The sequence below is a fragment of the Curcuma longa genome, chromosome 11 (assembly GCF_044706935.1).
Source record: "Curcuma longa cultivar G26 ecotype Majalengka, Jawa Barat chromosome 11, ITB_CL_G26_1.1, whole genome shotgun sequence".
Lineage (NCBI taxonomy): Eukaryota > Viridiplantae > Streptophyta > Magnoliopsida > Zingiberales > Zingiberaceae > Curcuma > Curcuma longa.
The window spans coordinates 8,605,630-8,626,437 of record NC_133871.1 but is presented as its reverse complement, the minus strand read 5'-3'; the positions used below and the strand labels follow the sequence as shown (position 1 = coordinate 8,626,437).

The 20,808-nt window shown below is 37.5% G+C and overlaps 2 protein-coding genes across 2 annotated transcripts; both read right to left on the bottom strand.

The window, feature by feature from the left end:
* Positions 1–684: 684 nt before the first annotated feature.
* On the bottom strand, positions 685–16,514 carry LOC141841166 (uncharacterized). Its single transcript, XM_074729294.1, is given in 19 exon segments — positions 685–1,158; positions 1,248–1,366; positions 2,705–2,849; positions 4,950–5,118; positions 6,385–6,428; positions 6,508–6,608; positions 6,701–7,127; positions 7,755–8,008; positions 8,170–8,236; positions 8,335–8,477; positions 9,866–9,923; positions 9,994–10,307; positions 10,410–10,472; positions 15,131–15,188; positions 15,261–15,538; positions 15,609–15,671; positions 16,160–16,241; positions 16,300–16,445; positions 16,448–16,514. Coding segments are annotated over 19 exon segments (2,727 nt in total). The 5' UTR covers positions 16,500–16,514; the 3' UTR covers positions 685–1,014.
* Positions 16,515–18,858: 2,344 nt separating this feature from the next.
* On the bottom strand, positions 18,859–20,379 carry LOC141841667 (F-box/kelch-repeat protein At5g43190-like). The gene has a single exon (XM_074729846.1). The coding sequence runs from the start codon at positions 20,238–20,240 to the stop codon at positions 19,098–19,100; it is 1,143 nt and encodes a 380-aa protein (XP_074585947.1). The 5' UTR covers positions 20,241–20,379; the 3' UTR covers positions 18,859–19,097.
* Between the last annotated feature and the right edge of the window lie 429 nt (positions 20,380–20,808).

Genomic DNA, 20,808 nt, shown 5'->3' with positions numbered 1-20,808 from the left:
AAAATTTGAACTCTAACCAATATTAATTAATATTGCGTTATAATAATTATAATTCATATATATTATAATATAGGTATTTCATCTTTGATTAACATTAATGAATACAGATCAACATCATTTTATAATAGCTAATAATCATATTTGCCACCAACAATTTATTTCTAAATAATACTAATCAATATTATATTATAATCAGTTACATGGATGATCACTGTTAAAACTATATAATTGTAATAAATGCTACAATTATATAGTAGAATAAATATAATTTTAAAAATAAAATATATAAAAACGAGATAGGACTCCGTATTAATTTTTAGTCTATTTATTTTTTATTCGTAAGTCACCCAAAAACAGTGGAGCTTATTCTGAACACATTATAATAAAGAGATCAAATTTAGATAACTAACCACAAAATGCAACAGTTAGTAATAACAAAAAGTAGAAATTGTTTCATAATTTATACATAAAGATTAAAAAAATTGCTTGATTTCAATAATCTTTAGTGATTTCACAAAATTAAGCGAATGATAGACAATCGATAATATCCATAATATCAATTAAGTAAATTAAACAGAAATAATTATTCAAGTTTGCATTTTATGTCCATTCTGCAAACCAACATAATATAATTATTCAATCAAAATTCAACATACATGCAAAAATTACAAACCCAACAAGCAGTAAAAAGACAATTTAAACAAAACTGCTTATGATGGCAAAATACAAGTTGAAATCTGAAGTGCATTTACTTGGCATAGAGCACAAATTTCAAGATCGTGACTACAGAGAATATGAATTCTTGCTCTCGAGGAATTCACACAATTTGTATGGATGTTATTGTAGACAAGGGGGGAAGACTGACAACTTTAACACAAGGCCAGTTGCGAACGATCAGCAAAAATTGATAAAGTAAAATGTTAGTAGTGTTTGTGTCAAAGAGATTGTCAAACAACGGAGGTTAGAGATGGATTTAACTTCAATCCATACTTGATAGAAAAGTGATCACGACATTCAGAAATCCCATATCGAATCTTCTTCCTTATCACGACGGTAAGTACAGCTATCCCACTCATGCTCATCAAAATCTGGATAGCTAGTATCTTCATCTCTACCTCCATAACCATCTCCTTCATCAGCAATGCCTTCTGCTTCTTTCTGCATAGATGATATATAAGCCGCATATCAAGGAGAAGCCGAGCCAATCAAGAAAATATAGATCTTCAAAAGAGACGTTAAAAATATACCTCATTTGTATCAACGTTACATTGTGACGCATTTTCCTGATCATCATTTGTCTCTTCTTTTGCTGATGTCTCGGCCTTTTCTCGGACCATCTTAATTACTTGCATAACGTGTGAAAAATCTGTAAAATAAAACTAATATATCAATCAGATTGCAGGTGAAAGGGGGTGTGCAAGGTTATTTTGCAAAAGGGGCTATCAACAATGATTACTAAATAAAATGTATATCTAATTCTGTTTTTAAATTTAACATGCTTTGAATTAATTGAAGAACAGGTAGTAGTGTAATAGCCGCGTCACTAAATAATTCATGGGAAGCTGCTCCCTGGATTAAACATAAGCATAAAATATATAGGACTTGAACTTCAAAGCTACCCCCAATCATTTGTTTTGTTCTTAGCACAGAAAAAAAACTGGTAGAGAACAAGGCTACAGAGCAATTAGATGTTTACTAATACCACTTGATGCAGCATCAGCAGTACTTTCTTGTTTTAATTTTAAAATGAATTAATTCCCTTTATATCAGCAAGTTGCATTTGCTGTCCCATCCAGCAATATAATAACTTGCATCACTTCAGCTAAGTTAGCTACACCAGCGATACACTGGACTTGGTTGTTACCTTTGTCACTAAGTTGACTAACAACTTTGGATGGACTAGGCAACTGAATTTCTTTCCAATTCCTGCAATATCTTTCATGAAACAAGTATAGGTAACATCTGTTGATTCATGATTTGGAAAGAACCATAATTTCTTTGTGAAGTTAGGTGCATGGATCATTATGGAGAAGAGCGAGGGGAAGAATGCAAACCAAAATGTACCATAAAGGTTGTATCACACTATTGAGGGGAAGAGTGAGAGGAGAAAAGAACCACATGTTTTGGACTATCGATGTCACTGATTTTGCCTATTGTCTGCAAGACTGCAAATAAAAAGATAAAAAGGAGGAAACACTGTTGTTCATGCTATCCTTGGGCATTCCTATTTCTCTTTTTCACTTTTGCCTTGCAATCAAGGAGGTAAATCGAGGTACAATCAGGTACCAAAAGATGAATATGGAAGGTCAAAAGATATAGGGAGGTAATATGCAATATTAGGCATCCCATTTTTGTTCCTTAGGCCTAGATAATATTCTTCTTGCCTCAACTACTAAGTTGCTAAGATGTAGCACTTCCTACTTTAACACATAGGGCGACACCTTTTGAAACACTGATTGATTATGCATAACTTTACTCTTCTAGATAATGGCATACTATCAATTACGATGCTAAAGGGGAAAAGCAACTTGCAGGGAAAAAAAAATACAGCAAACCTCAATGTAGGATAAGGTTTCATTTCCCGCAATCTATTACTTTCTGTATAAAATTGGTCTCAAATATGGCAATACATAAATTTAAGGAATCAGATAATAACACAGCTCAGATAATATATGGTCGAAAATAGCCAAATCCACTCACATACCTTCAGAACGATGAAATAAAGCATCGCGGACTTGCAAAGGATGTTTCCTCTCTTCAATTTTAAATTTTAGCTTTATTTGATGTCGTGTGCGATTAGGGAATAACTGTTGTATCATTTCAAAATCCGATCCAAATTGCCGAATAGCCTATCGAAAATCCATCAGAACATCATAAATACGACACATCATATTTTTTTCCCCGATAATTATTCAAATAGGGAAGACAAGATTATTGAACATTAGTCAGCTATAATTTTGAGTGCTTCATGTTTGATTTGAGTATCATGGATGAAGAATGTTTCTATTTGGACAAGGCTTAATTGTATTCCACTATAAGCATTTAGTTTACTGATCAAAAAAGAATAAACATGCCAACTGGAAACAAATAAATGGCAGACAGTGGAAGCCATTAAATATTTGGCATTAATTAACAGTTGAGTTACCCAGTGGATAGATATGTTCATATATTTGCATTCAAATTAAATCAATCGAGGGCCTGGTTTAGTAAGAGTTTTATCATCTCACAATATTATAAGTCAGAGGAGTAAATTATTAAATTGCATCTTAATCTGAAAGAGATACATTTGAGAAGTTCTAGTCAAGATAACGCAAACCATTTGATATCATAAAAAGAATCCTAATAAGAGGGAGAGCATGAATGGAGGAATGTCAACCATGAAGTGAAGCATGTGAACTAAGTTGGGTTCAAGCATAGAAAGTGTAAATGTTTGTTTGCTTTCATCAAACAAGTTTCATCTTTATCGCTTCTTGTGCTAAATGGATCTATTATTCAGCAATTAGTCTTACAATCAAGTCTCCTACCAACTAGATGTTGCTTCCAACACAATTCCACCATGGAGAGCAATACATGCATAATTGATATACTAACAGTGGAGTGTTGCTCCATCCATAGAAAATCTCAACATTTATGGTTTTTAGTATCATGTGAATGTAGAAACTTTACAGAAAATCAAGGGTATAACTTGAAAGAGCATAAGGGTTGAGATAATCTATTCATATAGCTCCTATATGTCTAATCGCTTAATATTTTGTGGTTGGGTGATCAGGTACATCAGATTGGTACACACCACTGGTACCACCCACTAATCAGATATTTAATATACTAAATATAACTTCAGTTTTAGTCCCTTTCTCCTAGCAAAACGAATTTGATAAATATCTTTTTCTCCATTCTTAAAACTTGCTGCCTAATGTGCAATGCAAACTGCAAAGTTCAAAGTATCATATACTTTCTATTAGATAACTTTTCTTTGCTTCTCTGCCAGTAATTTTAGCAACTATACACCTCTTAATGTTCACATCATCTTATGACTTTTCAAGCTACAAATCTCTTGAAGATGTAAGTCTACCTTCAAGGTTTATTATGATTCATCCTGTCACCCATCTCTTCAAAGTGTAAGTCGAGCTTCAGAATTTTGAAGAGTTTTCATTTACATTGTAGTGGTTGACTTGGAATTTATCACTATGGATACTTACATATCATTATGCTTCTTTCACTATTCTAGTCACAAAAAGGGTTTCCATCATTATATAATTTCCACCATTTTTTCTGCTAAACAACTAACTAGTATTCTACACATTCAACACCAATATTCAATCTTCATTAAGAAGAATACTAAATATTTTACCATTTTTAACTTCACCTACATGTTTCAATCTACCCATCTACCAAGGAAAGATCTTTTGATAATTTCCAGATACTCACAGATTGTCAAGAAAGAATTTTGCACCTAAGGTCATGACGATGCTGTATCATATAATATTCAAAGTTATTAGCATCACTTGATGAAATAACTGGAGTGTGCAGAGAAAAAAAACCTCATTTACATTTTACCTTGCAAAGCACTGACATTGGCATATCAAGGCATGCAGCCATGCACACATGGTATGGAAATCAAACCATCCTTGGGATAAATCAAACATAAACCAATGAAATGGATAGAGTTATCAAGAACCACTTAAATCCAGCAGATCTCTCTCTATATGTATATGTATAAGTCAGAAACCATGTAATTTGGCTCGAACAAGGCTTTTTGGATATCTAAGCCTCCAGTTGAGTTGCATGTTAATATGTATAACAGAATGAGAATATGTGAAGTACATGAGAACAATACAGGAATTAACTATACAAACAAAATGGATTAAGGGACAGACTAGGCCATATCATTAGATCAGCTAGTTATGACAAATTCATGTGACAATGGAAAATTGGAAAGAACAAGTTACCTCATAAAGCAACTGTGTTTCTGATTTTGACCATCTGACAGTTGGAAGCCTATTTGAGTATGAATGATAGTTCAATTTCTTTGTAGTTGGCTGATTGGGGTAACTTGTGCCACCACCACAACGGTTTGTTTGTTCATCCTCACCAAAAAGGCCATCGTCATCCAAGGAACTAGTAACGCATAAAATTATGATCAATCAGTTCGATTACAACTTTATGCAACACATTTTTCTAAAAAATGGTGAGCAAAGCAAGATGTTTACAGAAGCCACATGAAATAATGGTATAAAACAGCCTAATTATGACATGATGTGGCACAGTTGTCACAAAAATGAAAGAAAAAAACATCAATGTTTTTTTTATATTAGATAGACAGTCTTGTGGCCACAGGTTCAAGTCGTTCATACACCAAGTTGCCCTTTATTAGATAGACAGCCTTCCCCCCTAACTTACCTACCGAGTAAATCCGGAACACAACTTATAGCTTATGCGTACTCAGAAGCCGATCTCCAGAATATTCGTCCTTAGTGAGATTTAAATCCTAGTCCGCTTAATTATTTCTCTGAATGTTTTACCACTTTATCACACCCGTGGGGGCAAAAAAACATCAACTTTTGATTAAATCCATGCCGGAGGATCAAAGAAATGACTGCCAAGAGGAACCATGTCTGTGAAAATTATTTTAGAGTTTGTGGTTTCATGATATTGCAATTCCCGGTCATTTATCAATAGCTCTATGTCTATTATTTATCTTCCAGTATGTTTGCCAAACAGATATCTTCAGAAAACTCTAACTAACTCTTTACAAATGCAAAGAGGAATAGCTTCCCCCGTGTCTGCACGTTTAAAATAAATTCATCTCATACACTTCAGCAAAAGGTAGAATCCGCCACCCCAGTGGCCCCACACGGTTGATTCCACAACCATCTGTGAGGAGGTAAATTGGAAAGCTGTAGTTGACCACTACGAGGGAGGAAATAAATTCATCTCATACACGAACTTATGCAAAGTAACATGCACAATTATTTATTTAGTAATATCCAATTTATGCTCTATTCTATTTCCATAAACAGTAACATTTAGTGTCATATCCTTCCCTTTGTAGTTATGCTGCACGCTATGCAACTTAGTTTCAGTCTGCCCCTCTACAGCATAGATGCATTCTGTGTCAGAAATGCACACCATAACACTCCTCAAGCTAGATAAGGTAATAATACATGGTACGAGTTTGTTAGAGCTGGCGCTTTACAGAATAAACTTAACCACATATACAAATAAAATATGTTCCCAGGATGGATTTCAGGCAAACATGACATCAGCATTAACATTAAGTAGCAGACTTAATGTTTTATGGCATGAAATGTGTATATACCAATAATGAAAAAAATGCACAGAAAAGAACTCTGGTTTTCTATAGTATGTAACATTTTTTCATACCTCTTATTCGAGAATAAATTACCCGTTGCAGTCGGTTCCTTTGTCTGCATAATACATCACAAACAATATAAATGAAATACCACTGACAATGATAAATTTCAAAGAATCAAGTCGATGACGTACAGATATACGCTCCTTAGCTTCTGCGAGCATTATTAGGTCCTTTATGCAAATCTGTCTTCGGTCAATCTCCTCTTCAGGTGTTTGAAGCAAAGTCTTGTTCACTAGAGATACAAAGATATGATTGTACCAGGTTTCCCTGACTTCCTACCAGAATGCAGCAAAAAACACTCAGTAGAACAAGAAGCGTAATTACCTTGTCTTCTCTTTCGCCTTGTAGCATGAGGGAACTTCTTTTTGGATGATTCCTCAACAGAAGAATCAGCTATTGAAGAGACTTTCTTGCCCTTCTTAGCTGGTTTTGGGTCTTCAGTTGTCTGTCCTTTCCTTTTTCTGCCAGCCCTCTTTGGCTTTGGCATATTCTCATCCTCTTGTCCATCATGACTTTGACTTTCATCGACTTCAGCACCACAATCACCATCATTTCTTCCTTCAAGGTTGCCAGCCATGCCTTTGACCGTCCTTTTTCTCAGTTTTCTAGTAGATATTGTAGCACTGGCATTAGTGTCATTTTCTGAAGTAGTTCTCTCCAGGTTCTGGTGCTTAGGTTCCTCAATAAATTGAAATTCAGACATCACATCAATGCCCTCAGGAACTCTTTGAAGCTCATTTTCTCCATTATTCTGCAAGAAACAAGAGGTAGAGTTTATAAAAGGCAGCTCAAGTTACAAAATCTACTATAGGTGAAAGTGAAACATCCAAGTAAAAAACTGATTTAATTTGTATTTTTCTTTTTTGTTAGTAATGGATTTAGTTTGTATGCTGTTCTAAGGTTTTATACTGATGGACAGCACTTGGCACTTGGCACTTGGCACTTGGCAGTACCCAGGAGGATACTTGGTTCAGGCAAATGCTGGACAAGTCTTGAGAACGTGAGAGTGTAGATGTAAGATCCTCACATTTGTTTGACATCCAGCAAGTTAATTGTGCATTTAAACTGTCAACTGCCATAAGAGCAAGAAACCATCTTCTTTCCACCAATTTGCATGTTTGCCTAAACTTTAGAACCGATATCTATAATTACAAAAACTAGCATACTCCTTTACACATTCATCAATGTGCTCGTTTCTTAATTTAGATCAATTAATTATGCCTCGCTATACCAAAATTGCAGAAACATATCAATGTAATTATAGATTTGACATCAAAAGACCAAAATGGCTTAAACACCGTAAATCACTATCTTCAGATGTAATAAGAGATAGCGCATATAATGACAGTTAATCAAGATTATTTTTTTAGGAAATAACCTCTTCTCCTATCCTTGCATAATCTACTTGATGTTCTCCATTCCAATCTGATGCTGGATCTGAAGTGTGCAAAGGGTTATCTGCAGGGCTATGGATTGTTGCTTGTATGGAGGAAGTGTCCATAGCAGAACTTGATTCCACAGGAATAGCAGAACAGGAAGCATCAGGAAGGATAAAAGAAACAGATTTTACTGTTGCCTTTTTCGAAGGTAGCTTGGTCACTTTGGGTTTGAATTTGCTTACTTTTCCAACTTCTAAAAAAAAGAATTAAAATCAAAAAAGATATCCAAAAGCCTATTACAAAAGAAAACAAGTAGAAATTTCAGTACTATGAAAATACTTAAACAGGATCATGCAAGAATGAAATAATCTCATTTGTTTTAATATTTCCAAACCATTTTGGTTGCCTCCTTACCCATTTTGCTACCATGCTGAACAGATAAGTTGTCAAGTGATTCAAGGCCACAAAGCGCTTCTATCTCCTACGAGAAAGCAAAGGAAATAAAAAAAAAAACAAGCTACGGAACTAACAGAACAAAATGAATCATGAATTACATGGTGAAGAAGATAAATTTTGTACCGCCTCTTGCGGATCACTTGAAGAAGGATGTAGATCATCATCAGACATCAAAACTTCAAGCGGTCTTAGCATAGCATCTGACATAATACTTTGTTCAGATACAGTTGTTCCGTGGCCTATGTTGTCAGTAATTTCCTCAATACCTAAAGAACAACAATGTAACAATGTGACCAATTTCCTAGCACATTGCAAATCCTGTGTTAAAGGTTGACACTATAACAGGAAAAAAAAGGCAATAGAAAATGCACACAAAAGTATAATTATTGGTTCAATTCTCAAATTTTAAGATCTTTTCTAATAATATCGGATTCTGTGAGCTGCTACCCTTTAATTGGTATTTAATGATTAGGTTGCTTGAATACAACTTGTTTGGAATTGGCTTTTGTTCAAGTATATCTCTAGCTCTTTTTGGCTTTGAAAAATTCCATACTTCTAGCCATCCTCTCATCTGATATGCGGCATGTTCCAAGACTCAAGATCATCACGTCTTCTTCATTGTAAAAGTGTAATTTCAATATCAACAGTAATAGTCATTATTTCATTTTTGAAATTCCTAATGCTGGCTTTCAGAAAGAGGGGAAAAGTAATTAACTTTCCAGATAATATTTACTAGCCAAGGGTGATTTATGGTTTGATTATAAAATTTCAAATCTAACTAAACTGAAATAACTGCAAGTTTTCATACACAAACCAAAACATATAAGCTCCCAAACTTAACTGAAATTCCTAATGCATACATTATTAGTTTGTGGCTTGTGGTTTGAGTTTGATCTAATTTGGTATTTTGGATTTTTGTTTTGGATGCCCACCCTACTCCTAGTTCTCTTTTTCAACAGTCTTTCCATCCTATCTGATATAAAAGAACAGTTATCCTATGATGCAATACAAATGCATTATCTCAATATATTTATTCTTCTGATTTAAGGACCAACATTGACCTTGGCTAACCCTCCTATTTGACAATAGCTCAGTTAATAGGTGGTTAGTGGAATGTGAATGTTTTTCAGAGATGACTGCTGTGATGAAAAGGAGTTTGGAGTAGTATGTCTTCTGATGGATAGGCATGGGATTAGCATGGTTTTTGTGTGCATAAGCAAAATCATCCACCATTTACAATCAGTTTATTTGACCATTTTGTACTCACTCATATGTTTCTCTCAAGGTGGTTGGATGGACTTAAATTTTCACATGGGGCTCTTCTACTCATCCACTTAGACAAGAAAATCTGAATTCCTAGGTGTTTGATTAATAAAAAACTGTTGTCATGGATATTTACCATATATAAACAGATGGATTTATATGCATAGAAACTATAATGACATAGACTTAAAGTCAACTTGGCTAATCTAGGACACTCTATCAAACATTTGTTAAGTTGAATATATGAGTTTTATGTGTGCTTGTATTAAGAAATAACTACCACCATTATTCCATTGGGCCTTAAAACAAAAGTTCAGACCAATAAGAATATATCTGTAGTCATTAGATGAAAATAAGTGAAAAATCTAATTTGAAAGACTTCCAGATTTACCTGCAGTCTCTAGGGGAACATCATCTGAAGCGTTCAAAGTTAAGCTTGTGTTTTCATCCTGAAATAAGTTAACTGATATAAAATGTTGTCTCACATAAAATTGATTACTTGAGAAAAGATCATCTTACCTGGCACAAATTTCCCTCATTCATCTGAAAATTATCTGCATGTTTACCTTGGGAGGCTACAAGCTCTGTCTGCGTGACCTCTGGTTGCTGTACTGATTCTAGCATGGATCCGTGCTGACACGAAACTGTAGAGGAACTGGACATGCAAGACTGGAAACAGGTTTTATCGTTGTGAAGCTCAGAAGGAGCATCATAAGCAATAGACTCTAAAGGAGCTGACACATGTTGGGCACCATCAGAAGTTTTGGTAGAAGCAGAAACAACTTTAGCGGTTTTAGCACGAACTTTAGGACGAAACTTGCCCAATTGTTGTTCTGTGAGTGTAAAAATGGTAGCTAATGACATAGTCTAATAAGATATTATTTTTTTTAAAAAAACAAGTAAATAAACACCCAAACATTTTTCCTTAAAGGTACCTTTGATCGTCTCCATTGGACAAAGAAAATCATCAACAGAATCCAAATCATTGAACATGACCTCTGTGCAAAGGACAAGTGAAAATTACTAATTGTCAAACATTAAAAAAGATATCAATCTCAGATCCTCTATGATTTTTTTTTTAAATTTTTACAAAGAGAATTGGAATTGAGGAAAACTAAAATCCTCTAAATCTACTAGTTGTTGGATATGCAACAAATGGAGGAGAATCATTAAATATATATTAAATTGCTAATCTCAACCCTATAAAGTTAACTAACATGAATAAATGATGAATATGAAGCTAATGAAAATAAAGATTTCAGACCATATGCAGGAAGTATGCAAGTAAGCCACTTCATAATGCATAAACAGCACACAAATGCATATGCGGATGCATATGAGGTTCATATTTTTCAAATAAGATTATTCAACATATTGAAGATAATATATAACACGTGTCAAAATGAGTTTACACAAGAAAATACATCAAATTAGTCAACCTAAGCAATCCATATTAACAATCGCTTAATGATAGAATTAATAAGTGTGATCAATCAGTAATTTCAAATCAATATTTTGCATATCAATCTAAGTAATATGTACAATTAAAAACACATAGCATTATTGCCATATATGATAACCAATTGTTGCAAACAATATAGCAGGTGTAGGAGTTAGTTCAATGGTATAGCCCATAGTATCCTTATATGGCCATATGTTGATGGCATACCCTCCTGACTACATAAGCTTATGTAGCCACATAAGCAACTTGTGTGGGTGAAGATTTTTTTTTTTTAACAATATTGAAAACAAAGACACGCAGATTATTTACTAGAAAACAAAACGATGATAATTTCCAGAGCAATGTAACCAGGAAAGAGAACTACAGCCAAGAAAAACAGCAAGGAAACATAGATTAGAATATCAAAAATCAAGGTACTGATGAACCTCAAGGAAAACAATTGGAAGAAAAAGCTAATGAGAAAATTCAGAAAACTAAATCATAGATAACTATAGATTTCGCAAAACAACACTCAGTTGTCTCCACTGTTCAACCTAGCTCACCTCCACCTATCATAAGCTTATGGTCTGTCTTTGCACACAAACTCTCAATCACCTGCTCCTGATGCAGTGGCCAGGAAGTGAGGAGTGGAGGAAAGTGGAAACAGGGATAGTTTGTCAGCAGGTTGGATATGCAGACGGTTGTAAGATTAGCTGCCCACTCTACTCCAAGCACTCACTGTCAACACTCTTACCATCTTTATCAGATATGCGATGCTGTCACCATGCCTTAGCACAACATTATCTTCCAAAGATTTTCTGATTTAAGGACCAACACTTCACTCTCCAACCTATGTAACATAACCCTTAATATACCTAGTTGGTGAAATGAAAATGCTGTTCGGAGATTTCTACTGTGATGAAAGCAAGTTTGAAGGAGCAGCAAATCTTCTTTGGATGTGTGGGAACAATAAGGTTATTGTGTGCATAAGTGGAATCCTCCACTGATGTGGGTAAAATTACCCACATATTGTTGGGAGTAAACAGACACGTGTCAGGAGGGCCAAATTCAGACCAAGGCACTTCAACCATAACAAATTAGAAGCTGGCACCAGTGATATAAGAACTGTGTGCCCATTGTAGGGATCGGCCCGGTACGTTGCGCGTGTTTATGCATTTCAAAAACGTACAAAGCGGAAGAAAAACAAATAATAATCTAAATTATTACAACACTCACAACCATGCATGCAAGATAAAACACAGTTTGTGGAATAGCTGAGAAAATAAAATTTTCAGAATAACAAATTTATTCTACGTATACCTAAACTTAACAGCTTTCTCAAAGTCTGCCTCTATCAGTGATCCACGTCAAGTTTTGTTGGGATAGGTTCTCAATCACGAGTTGTGTTGCTGATCGCGGTACTAGCCGTCAATCAGAGCAAAGGTCGATATAAAAGATTACTCTAATATCGGAAATGTGCAACAACACACGTTGCGTTCATTTCCGGGTTTTCTAACAATCGCCGGTAATCTGATTTCTGGTAATCTCTCAGGCACAATGCCGGAACTTTTCCGATGATGATGGAGACTTCCAAAACTTTGGACTCCGGCAGCAAGCAACAGAAAGTAGCAGCAAACAATGAACACGGCAGCAACTCCCTGGCCGACGGCTGGTGGTGAACCAATAGAAGGAATCTTGGTTGGCTTGGCAAGCTCCGGCGACCGGAATCGGAGGGACGGCGGCGGCCTGTCCTGATCAGGGGAGATCGGGCAGAGGGGCAGCCGAATCAGAGAACAAGGAAGAAGGAAGAAGACTAGGGTTTCTGACACACTAACCACAGCCGGCAACCTCCCCTTTTAAGGAAGATGAAGCCAAACCCTAGCCCCGGCCCTTCCTTCTTCACCGCCCGATCAGAGAAGACCAACCGGGATTCCCTTCCTAGTTTGCTCAAGAACCAGCCGAGAGGATGAAGACAACCGTGACTCACTTCCTTAATCACGCGACGGGATGAAAAAACGCGATCGCGCGTTTTTGAGAAGGAGCACACTGGAACCGGTGAATCCGGTTTAAGTTTTCCCCTTGAACCGGGTTTGAATCTGGTTCAGCTTGAACCTGGTTCAGCTTGAACCGGGTCAAGTCCGGTTCGATTTGGTTCATAATCAAATCTGTTTAATTAAGCAACCAAACGAATTCCGATTTAACCTAAACAAATTTCGTTTGTTTCGTCTTCTCAAGACGAAGCCTGTCATACCTTCCATTTTGCCAAAATATTTTCCATCACAAACCAAACCAAGTTGATTCAATCTTTGATTCAAAATCGATTTGTCTGGTTCGATAACCAAAACATTTCCGATTTTATTTATTCCATCTTCATAAGACAAGACCCATCATTTTGTCTTTGTCTAGTCTAATCGAAATTCTCTTGTTCTGAGAATTCAATTTTCACATTTGTTTTAAGTCCTTCCAAAAACTTATAGTACGTGTGACCCAATAAGTTTCCGATTATGTTAGTCGTCCGTAATTAATCCTTAATTTTGGATCAATCATGAGTGGCACCTAGTAGTACATCATGATCCCCAATTGATCGAAAAATTAACAACTGATTTCAGAACAATTTCTAAATCCTTCAGCAGCTATAATGAAACGTGCATCGTTCCTTTCACCGTCTTATACCCGCTTGGTTCAGGACATAATCTGTGTGTGTCAGTCATCTCCAAGCTGACTACGTCACACCTAGCCCAAGTTTGTTTCCTTATTCTGCGGATTCGAGCTCGTACACGTGTCCAAGAATACCACGTTCTTGACATGTGTTGCTTTGGTCAAAGACTTTCAGTAACAATCCAAATAAGTGGCCATAGGGTATATATCTCCTTTACAAAGAGCGGTGAATCCTCTATGGGTTATTCAAACACCTTCGGGTACTTCAACTTATACCAATCATCTCGGATTCACACTTCCTTAGAGATATTTGCTTAAAATGTCAAAGTATAAGCTTCTGCGATCAAGGTGACTTGAATACTGCAAGTTTAAGAAAACTCGTACTTAAGCTGTAATGAGATCTTCATTGACATACAGAAAAAACCATATGAAGTCTCACGGCAGGTCACTCCAATGAACTAGTTACCTTTAACTAGCATCCATATTTATCTCTCAACATCCAGTGTCTCCAGCTAGTAAAAACTACTGTCTGATAAACCAAAGAGTATAAACGTGCTAATCTCAACAGAATTGATGACGTCCGTTTTCATCAATTCATCGACTAGAGATAATTTTAATACTTTCATAATTGCACATGTAGAGAGACTCACAATTTGTGATCCAATCACAAATTCTCTCATGCTATGAAATGTATTGTGGACATTCAGTGGACAAGTTTAAGATCTAATCAAACATATAAAATATGCACTTAAACAGTGAATTTCTATTTATTCAATAAATAATACAATCATACGATTGCCTTAGGACACATCCCTAATATAACACCCATCTGGTAGGTGAAGCATCCATTCAAGAGGAAATAAATAGCGCCCAGGGTGACACATGCGGGGATCTTCTTCACTCGGGTTGCACTGACTCAACTTTAGGTTTCACGAACTCAACCTCAGACCTCATGAATCAACTTTGAAACTGCAGAGGTTTAGTGGCACTTCGACTGAATTCTTTAGCAATCAGTAGTCATCTCAGTCAAACATCCACACCTCGGATGAGTAAAGGAGAGGATTGTGAGTTTTATCTTATTTGATCTAGTTCAAGTTAATTCAGTCAAATTCTTGTGTGTTTTCTCTGATCAGACACTATATCAGACTTGTGTTGGCCATGTGTCAGCAGGTTTCAACATTTTTTACAATTTGACCATAACATCTAGCATTAATTCAGTTGATTTGGCCATTTCATACATGCTGGTACTTTTCTCTCAAAAAGATTTGATGGACTTCCTTTTCACACTGGATTCTTCAACATGTCCAATTAGTTGAGAACTCCTTGATATTTGATTAATAAAAGAAGTTTTACCATAGATATTAGTCATAAAAAATGGATTTATGTGCATGGAATCAAATAGACCTCTAGTATTTGAACTCCTTTACGTGTTGTTTGCATTGAAAAAGAATGACCTCATTACTTCATTAGGTGCTAAGGGCATGAAAGTTCAGATAGATAGGAATATATCTGTTAATCACTAGATGAAAATCAAAGTAATAAATCCAATAAATTTACCTGTAAGCTTCAGGGGATCATCAATGGATGTGTTCAAATTTATGCTTGTACTTTCATCCTGAAAGAAGTTAACTTACATAGTATGTTTTCTCTTATAAAATTGATTATTTGAGAAAAAAGATCATCTTACCTGGGACAAATTTTCTTTATGCAGCTGAAAATTATCCGCATGTTTACCTTGGGATGCTCCAGATTCTGTCTGTGTGACCTTAGGTTGTGGTACAGTTTCTGCTGGAGTGCAAAGCTGGAGATGGGCTTGCTCTGTCTCAAGCTCAGAATGAGAATCAAGAGCCACTGGCTCCAAAGAAGCAGATGCATCTTGGGCAGCATCTGAAGTTTTGGTAGAAGCAGAGACAACCTTGACTGCTTTAGCACGAGCTTTAGGACGAAACTTGCCCAACTGTCGTCCTGTGATAACTTTGAAAAATGAGGAAGAAAAACCAAGTAGATAAACAGCAACACTTTTCTTAAGATATACCTGTGGTAGTCTCAGTGGGAGAAAGAAAATCATCAATGGTATCTGAATCATCGAACATGGTCACTGCATGAAGGACAAGGGGGAAAAACAATTATAACATAACCTCAAAACAGAATAAGGCCAAGAATAAGCTCACACCCAGATGATGTTTTTGTGAAGAAAACCTTGATAATTTACATAAACTTTGAAAAATCCCATGAAAAAAGATAAACAGCAACACTTTTCTTAAGATTTGACTCCAACTCCCAAGGAACAAACATTAGCCAAAACATCTATCAATCCCTTAACCCTTGATGCAAAATCACCCCTCAACAACTGGCATCCCAAAATTGAATTAGCTGCTCAATTTTCCTGCTCATTTTTCTACCTGATGTCATCTCTTCTTACAGCCTCACCCGGTTCGAGGAACAAATAGGAGAAACCTATGTAAACACCTCCTTCCTCGCTCACCCAGGAGCCTTTTGCAGTCAGAAACAGCGAGCAATCAACGTTCTCTTTTATACGACAACGCAATAAAAATCCAAAAAAGAAAGACGGGTGCAATGACTCACCACTGCGCGCGTCGAGACGAGGGAACTCGAGATGCCGGCGTTTCTGTCTGCGAAAAAAGAGGAGGGAAGGAGAAGGAGGAGGCTGCTTCTCGGAGGGAGGAAGAAAAGTGGGTGCCTGGGCACGGAAGGGGCGATGCTACAGGAGGCCGGCGCGAGCGGCGGAGATCGCGAGCACCGACAAACGTGGGCGACGACGAGCGAGCACGGGCGGAAGGCTCCGCTGGGTTTACGTCGTGGCTGGGTGTGCGTCGCGCCGAATCGGGATGGAAGGAGAGAAGATCAGCCTAGCTGAGGCTGAACCGGGGAGATGGGAAAAGAATAATCCTAACCGCCGGTCCATTGGACCGGTTAAAACTGTCAAAAATCAAATTTAAAATTCTTTATTTGCAGCAATTTAATCGCATATAAAAAAAAAACCCAGCTTTAGAAAGTGTGTTTAAGAGGGCCGGGCCGGCCTGTGGCCCAACCCATAAATAGGCTCCGGTCTGACAAAGACCTACAACGCACAGGCCCAATCCAGCGTGATGATATTATATTATATGATAAAAATTTCTCTCATAAATAATTCAAATTCATTAAAAAATTTTAAAAATGATATTTTAAAATTATTAAAAAATGGGGAAAATATTATTATGTTCAAGATAAATACTTAAATTCCAATGGGAGAAAATCACAAGTGAACTTTTATTGGAATTGTAAAAAAAGGCACTAGTAATCAATTAATTAAATAAATCTGTTATTAATTCTTTAATCTAACAAATAACTAATCTAATTAAGCAATTAATCAATCAACTAATTAGTACTTCTTCGTTATTCAATTAATTACTCAATTAATCTCTAATTATTCGGTGTTTAATCAACATTCAATTAATCTAATTAAAACAATGAATAGATCATCCAACCTATAAGTGATCATCAACTAGTTACATTAATGTATTAATCAGAGATTAATTAATTAACAGTTTAATAAATGATAATTAGGTTTAGTCAAACCCCTTACCCTAATACCGGCGGCGGCGTACGGTGGCCGGCGGTGGCACGTTGTCAGGGACAGGAACAGGAGCTGGGGGTCGGTGGTGGGCGGCAACGGTGGCGTACACGACGTCGGCAGAGGCTCGTGGCAGAGGCTGGCGCGCGGCGGTTTTGCGGCCGCTTCTCCCGCAGCGCGCGCGCGGGAACGACGAAGGGCAGTGGCGGAGAAAACGGCAGAGGGTTCGGCGACGGCGACGGCGACACGAGACAGGCACACGCGCGAAGAGGAGGAAGACGGCGCCGAATTAGAAATTACGGATTTTAATTTTAATTCCTATTTAGGATAATGACTTTGAATTATCCCCTTAAAATATTTATAAATTTATTTTAAATTCTGGAAAAATCAAATAAAATGTTGTATAGTCTTATATATTTATTGTTAATTATTTTAATCTTTTTCGTTTTAAATAAAGTCATAAATTTATTAAATTTAATCATTATTTTTCTCAATTAATATATATATATTTATTTAAATATTGTGTATAACAATTAAATTATACCAGCTCTTATGAAATGTATCACTCTTATCCTTGATGATGAATTGTCTCTTACACCTTGCCATCACAAATATAAATAAAAAAGATCATCAATCTCAATCATTCAAAGCTTCAATTATAAGAGAAGTTTTTTAGAAGAAAAAAGCAAGCATGTTGTTTGTATTATTGGAGGCACCTATATATATATATATATATATATCAATGTATAAGTTCCTGGGACGAATCGAATTTAAGAACTTCCAGCGTCACCCAAACACTTCTAAAATATCAAACTAAATTCATATCAAATGATCTCACTAGAAATTACTTATGGTCTTTAGAAAAGCAACAAACAAACATGGAAGATTCAATGAAACCATTAGCTTTTCATATTCTAGTCAAACCATGCAGGTGAAGCTCTAGAAGCAGGTCCTACAGCCATTAAACAATCCCCACTTTTTCTCCATCACCATGTCATAATATTTTAATAACAAATATCAGATCTAAAAGTTAAGCCAATGCAGAATCTTCTAAACCAGGTTTGTCATTTCTGTTTGTCAAAGTTCAGATAAGCTATCTTTGATTTTTCTTTTCAGTTTCCCTTTTTTTGGTTATATCACTTGAAACCTAATGAGATAGAACCTAATCAGAAACAGTCTAATTTAAGTGATCCAAGAAATGAGAGTTCTGAAGAAATCCAACAAGGCCATCAAAAAGTCAAAACTCAAAACCATCAGTTGGAAAGTTCAAAGGAGACCCAGGCAAAGAATATAAAGTTTTTAACTTGTATGAACTTTTCATACACGTTATAAGCGTTTACTTTCTGTTTGACTTTGAACTTTTCTATCTGGTGAGTGTTCTCTGGTTCTTTAAAGAAACAATGTGCTATGTAGGTTACTCAGGTACTAGTCGCCTTCTGAAGGATCATTGAATCTGATAAGAAATATGACTATGTAGTTCTAGAAGCTTGAATTTGTTTCAGTAAGAACTCCAAAGAATTATAGGTAGAATTGCTTCGATACAAAGAACCTGACCAGAGGTTTTGTGAAGTCTCACAATATAAACTTGAATAATGTCGATAAGTTTCTACTCAAACGAAACTAGAAATCTGATGCATGATATAGAAGATGAAAACTTTTAACTGAAAAAAGAAAACTGTTACATTTATCAACCTTATTAAGCATGGGAACATATTTGAATTTGCACAATATCGACAAGTTTCGACACAAACTAATCTAGTGAAGAAAACCAGGTGACTGAGATTCAAGAAGATGTATAAAATTGAAGTCTCATACAAGTGTAGAATAGGAGAAGCTGTAACTGTACATGCAAAAGAACAAAGATGAGAAGAAATTTTCAATCTGTTTAGTCAGTTTCATCAAGCATTTGGTTCTTGCAGTAAAGAAAAAGCCTAATCGAAAGCGTAGGAGTCAAACCAGAGCAAAGAGGTCAGGAGAGAAGGAGAACCAATGGAAGCCGCAGCTCCACTTATTCTGCAGCATGGGGCACCTTGGCAGCCAATGCCATGTCCCCCTCGCCACCCTGTAGAACAGCACCTCCGGCCAGGTGGTGCAGCAGACGCACACCAGGCCCTCGTGCCACAGACACTGCACGTGGGAATAGTTGTGGTAGCACACCGACACAAACTTCCGGCACATCATCTCCGGCAGCCGCCCCAGCTCCTCCCAAGCCCTCCCCACCAGCTCCCATATCTTCAAGCTCCTTGAGATTCCATCCCTTCCGACCCCGCCGACGAGGTAGAGCCGGCCGCCGCCGCCCACTAGCCGGACGAACGCCATGTGCTCGGGCAGGGCGGGCGCCGCTCCGATATCCCAAGAGCCGCTGCGGAGGTCGAATCCCACCACGGAGAAGGGCTCGGGGGTGGTGAAATAGAGCGAGGCCTCGAAGAAGGCGCCGGCTTGTCGGGGATTGCTGCGGTGGAGGACGGACTCGAAGCCCGGGAAGCGGGTCCAGGCGAGGGAAGCAGAGTCGTAGATGAAGACGGCGTCCGCAGAGTCGGAAGGGAGGAAGATCTTGTACCCACGTTTGGAGTTGGAAGGGGAGGGGAAGGAGACGAGAGTGACAGCGGAGGGGGAGGAGGCGGAGTAGACTGGCAAAGGCAGGACCTTTGAGGAGCTGGTGAGGAGGTTGGCGACCAGGAGGGCGGAGCGACCGAGGGAGAAGCAGAGTAGACCGGAAGCGGAGGAGAGGAGGACGGAGGAGGGGGAGCAAGCATCGGCGAACGAAGACGGGAGGGAGACGGAGCGCCACTGGTCGGCGACGGGGTCGTAGATGGGGAGGCAGCGGTCGGAGAACTGGGGGTGGGAGAGGAGGAGGTAGGAAGGTGTGCACTGAGCGTGGAGGAGGGAGAGGAAGGCGGGGGAGGAGAGGAAGGAGCGGAAGCGGCGGCAGGTGGGGCGGAGGGCGAGAATGGTGCTGAGAGGGAGGAAGGCGATGATGCGGTCGAGGATCTCGTCGGGGAGGCGCCCCCAAATCGAAGGGTCCATCGTCATCACCTTCTTCATCTTCTCGATCTGGTTGCGGTCTCTGCGTTGCGCTCGAGCTCTCGGCATCCCGACAGGTTCCAACTCCTCTTCCTCCTCCCCCTCCTCGTAGCCGCTGCGGTGAGATATATGCTCCGGCGAGGCTTGAAGAGTGAAAGCGAAGGATTGGGAGTTCGCCGGAGAGCGGCTGGTCGTGCACGGCTTGAGGAGTCAGATTGGGGCCGGGAATGAAGACGAATTAAAAAGTTAAAAGGAAACTGTCCAAAACACCCCCAAAATTTCATTAAATGTTAAAAAAAAAAACACCCCTCAATTTTTTTATTTTATCTTTATTGCATTGGTTAGACAAAATAATTTATCATTTGAGGGTTAAATATAAAATATATTTCAGCCACAACTAAAAAGACACACTTTATTTTCCATTATTATTATAAAGTGTGTCTCATATTAAAAAAATATTAAAATTATAATGGACATTATTTTAATTTTTATCTAAATATTTTTTTATTTTAATAAAACATAAATAGATTTTTAAAATTTATTAAAGGTTGAGGGTTACGTTGAAATTGTCCAAAAAAGTTAGGAGGCGTGTAAATTAAGTCCTCCCACGCGGAGAAATAAAATAAATCAATCCTAC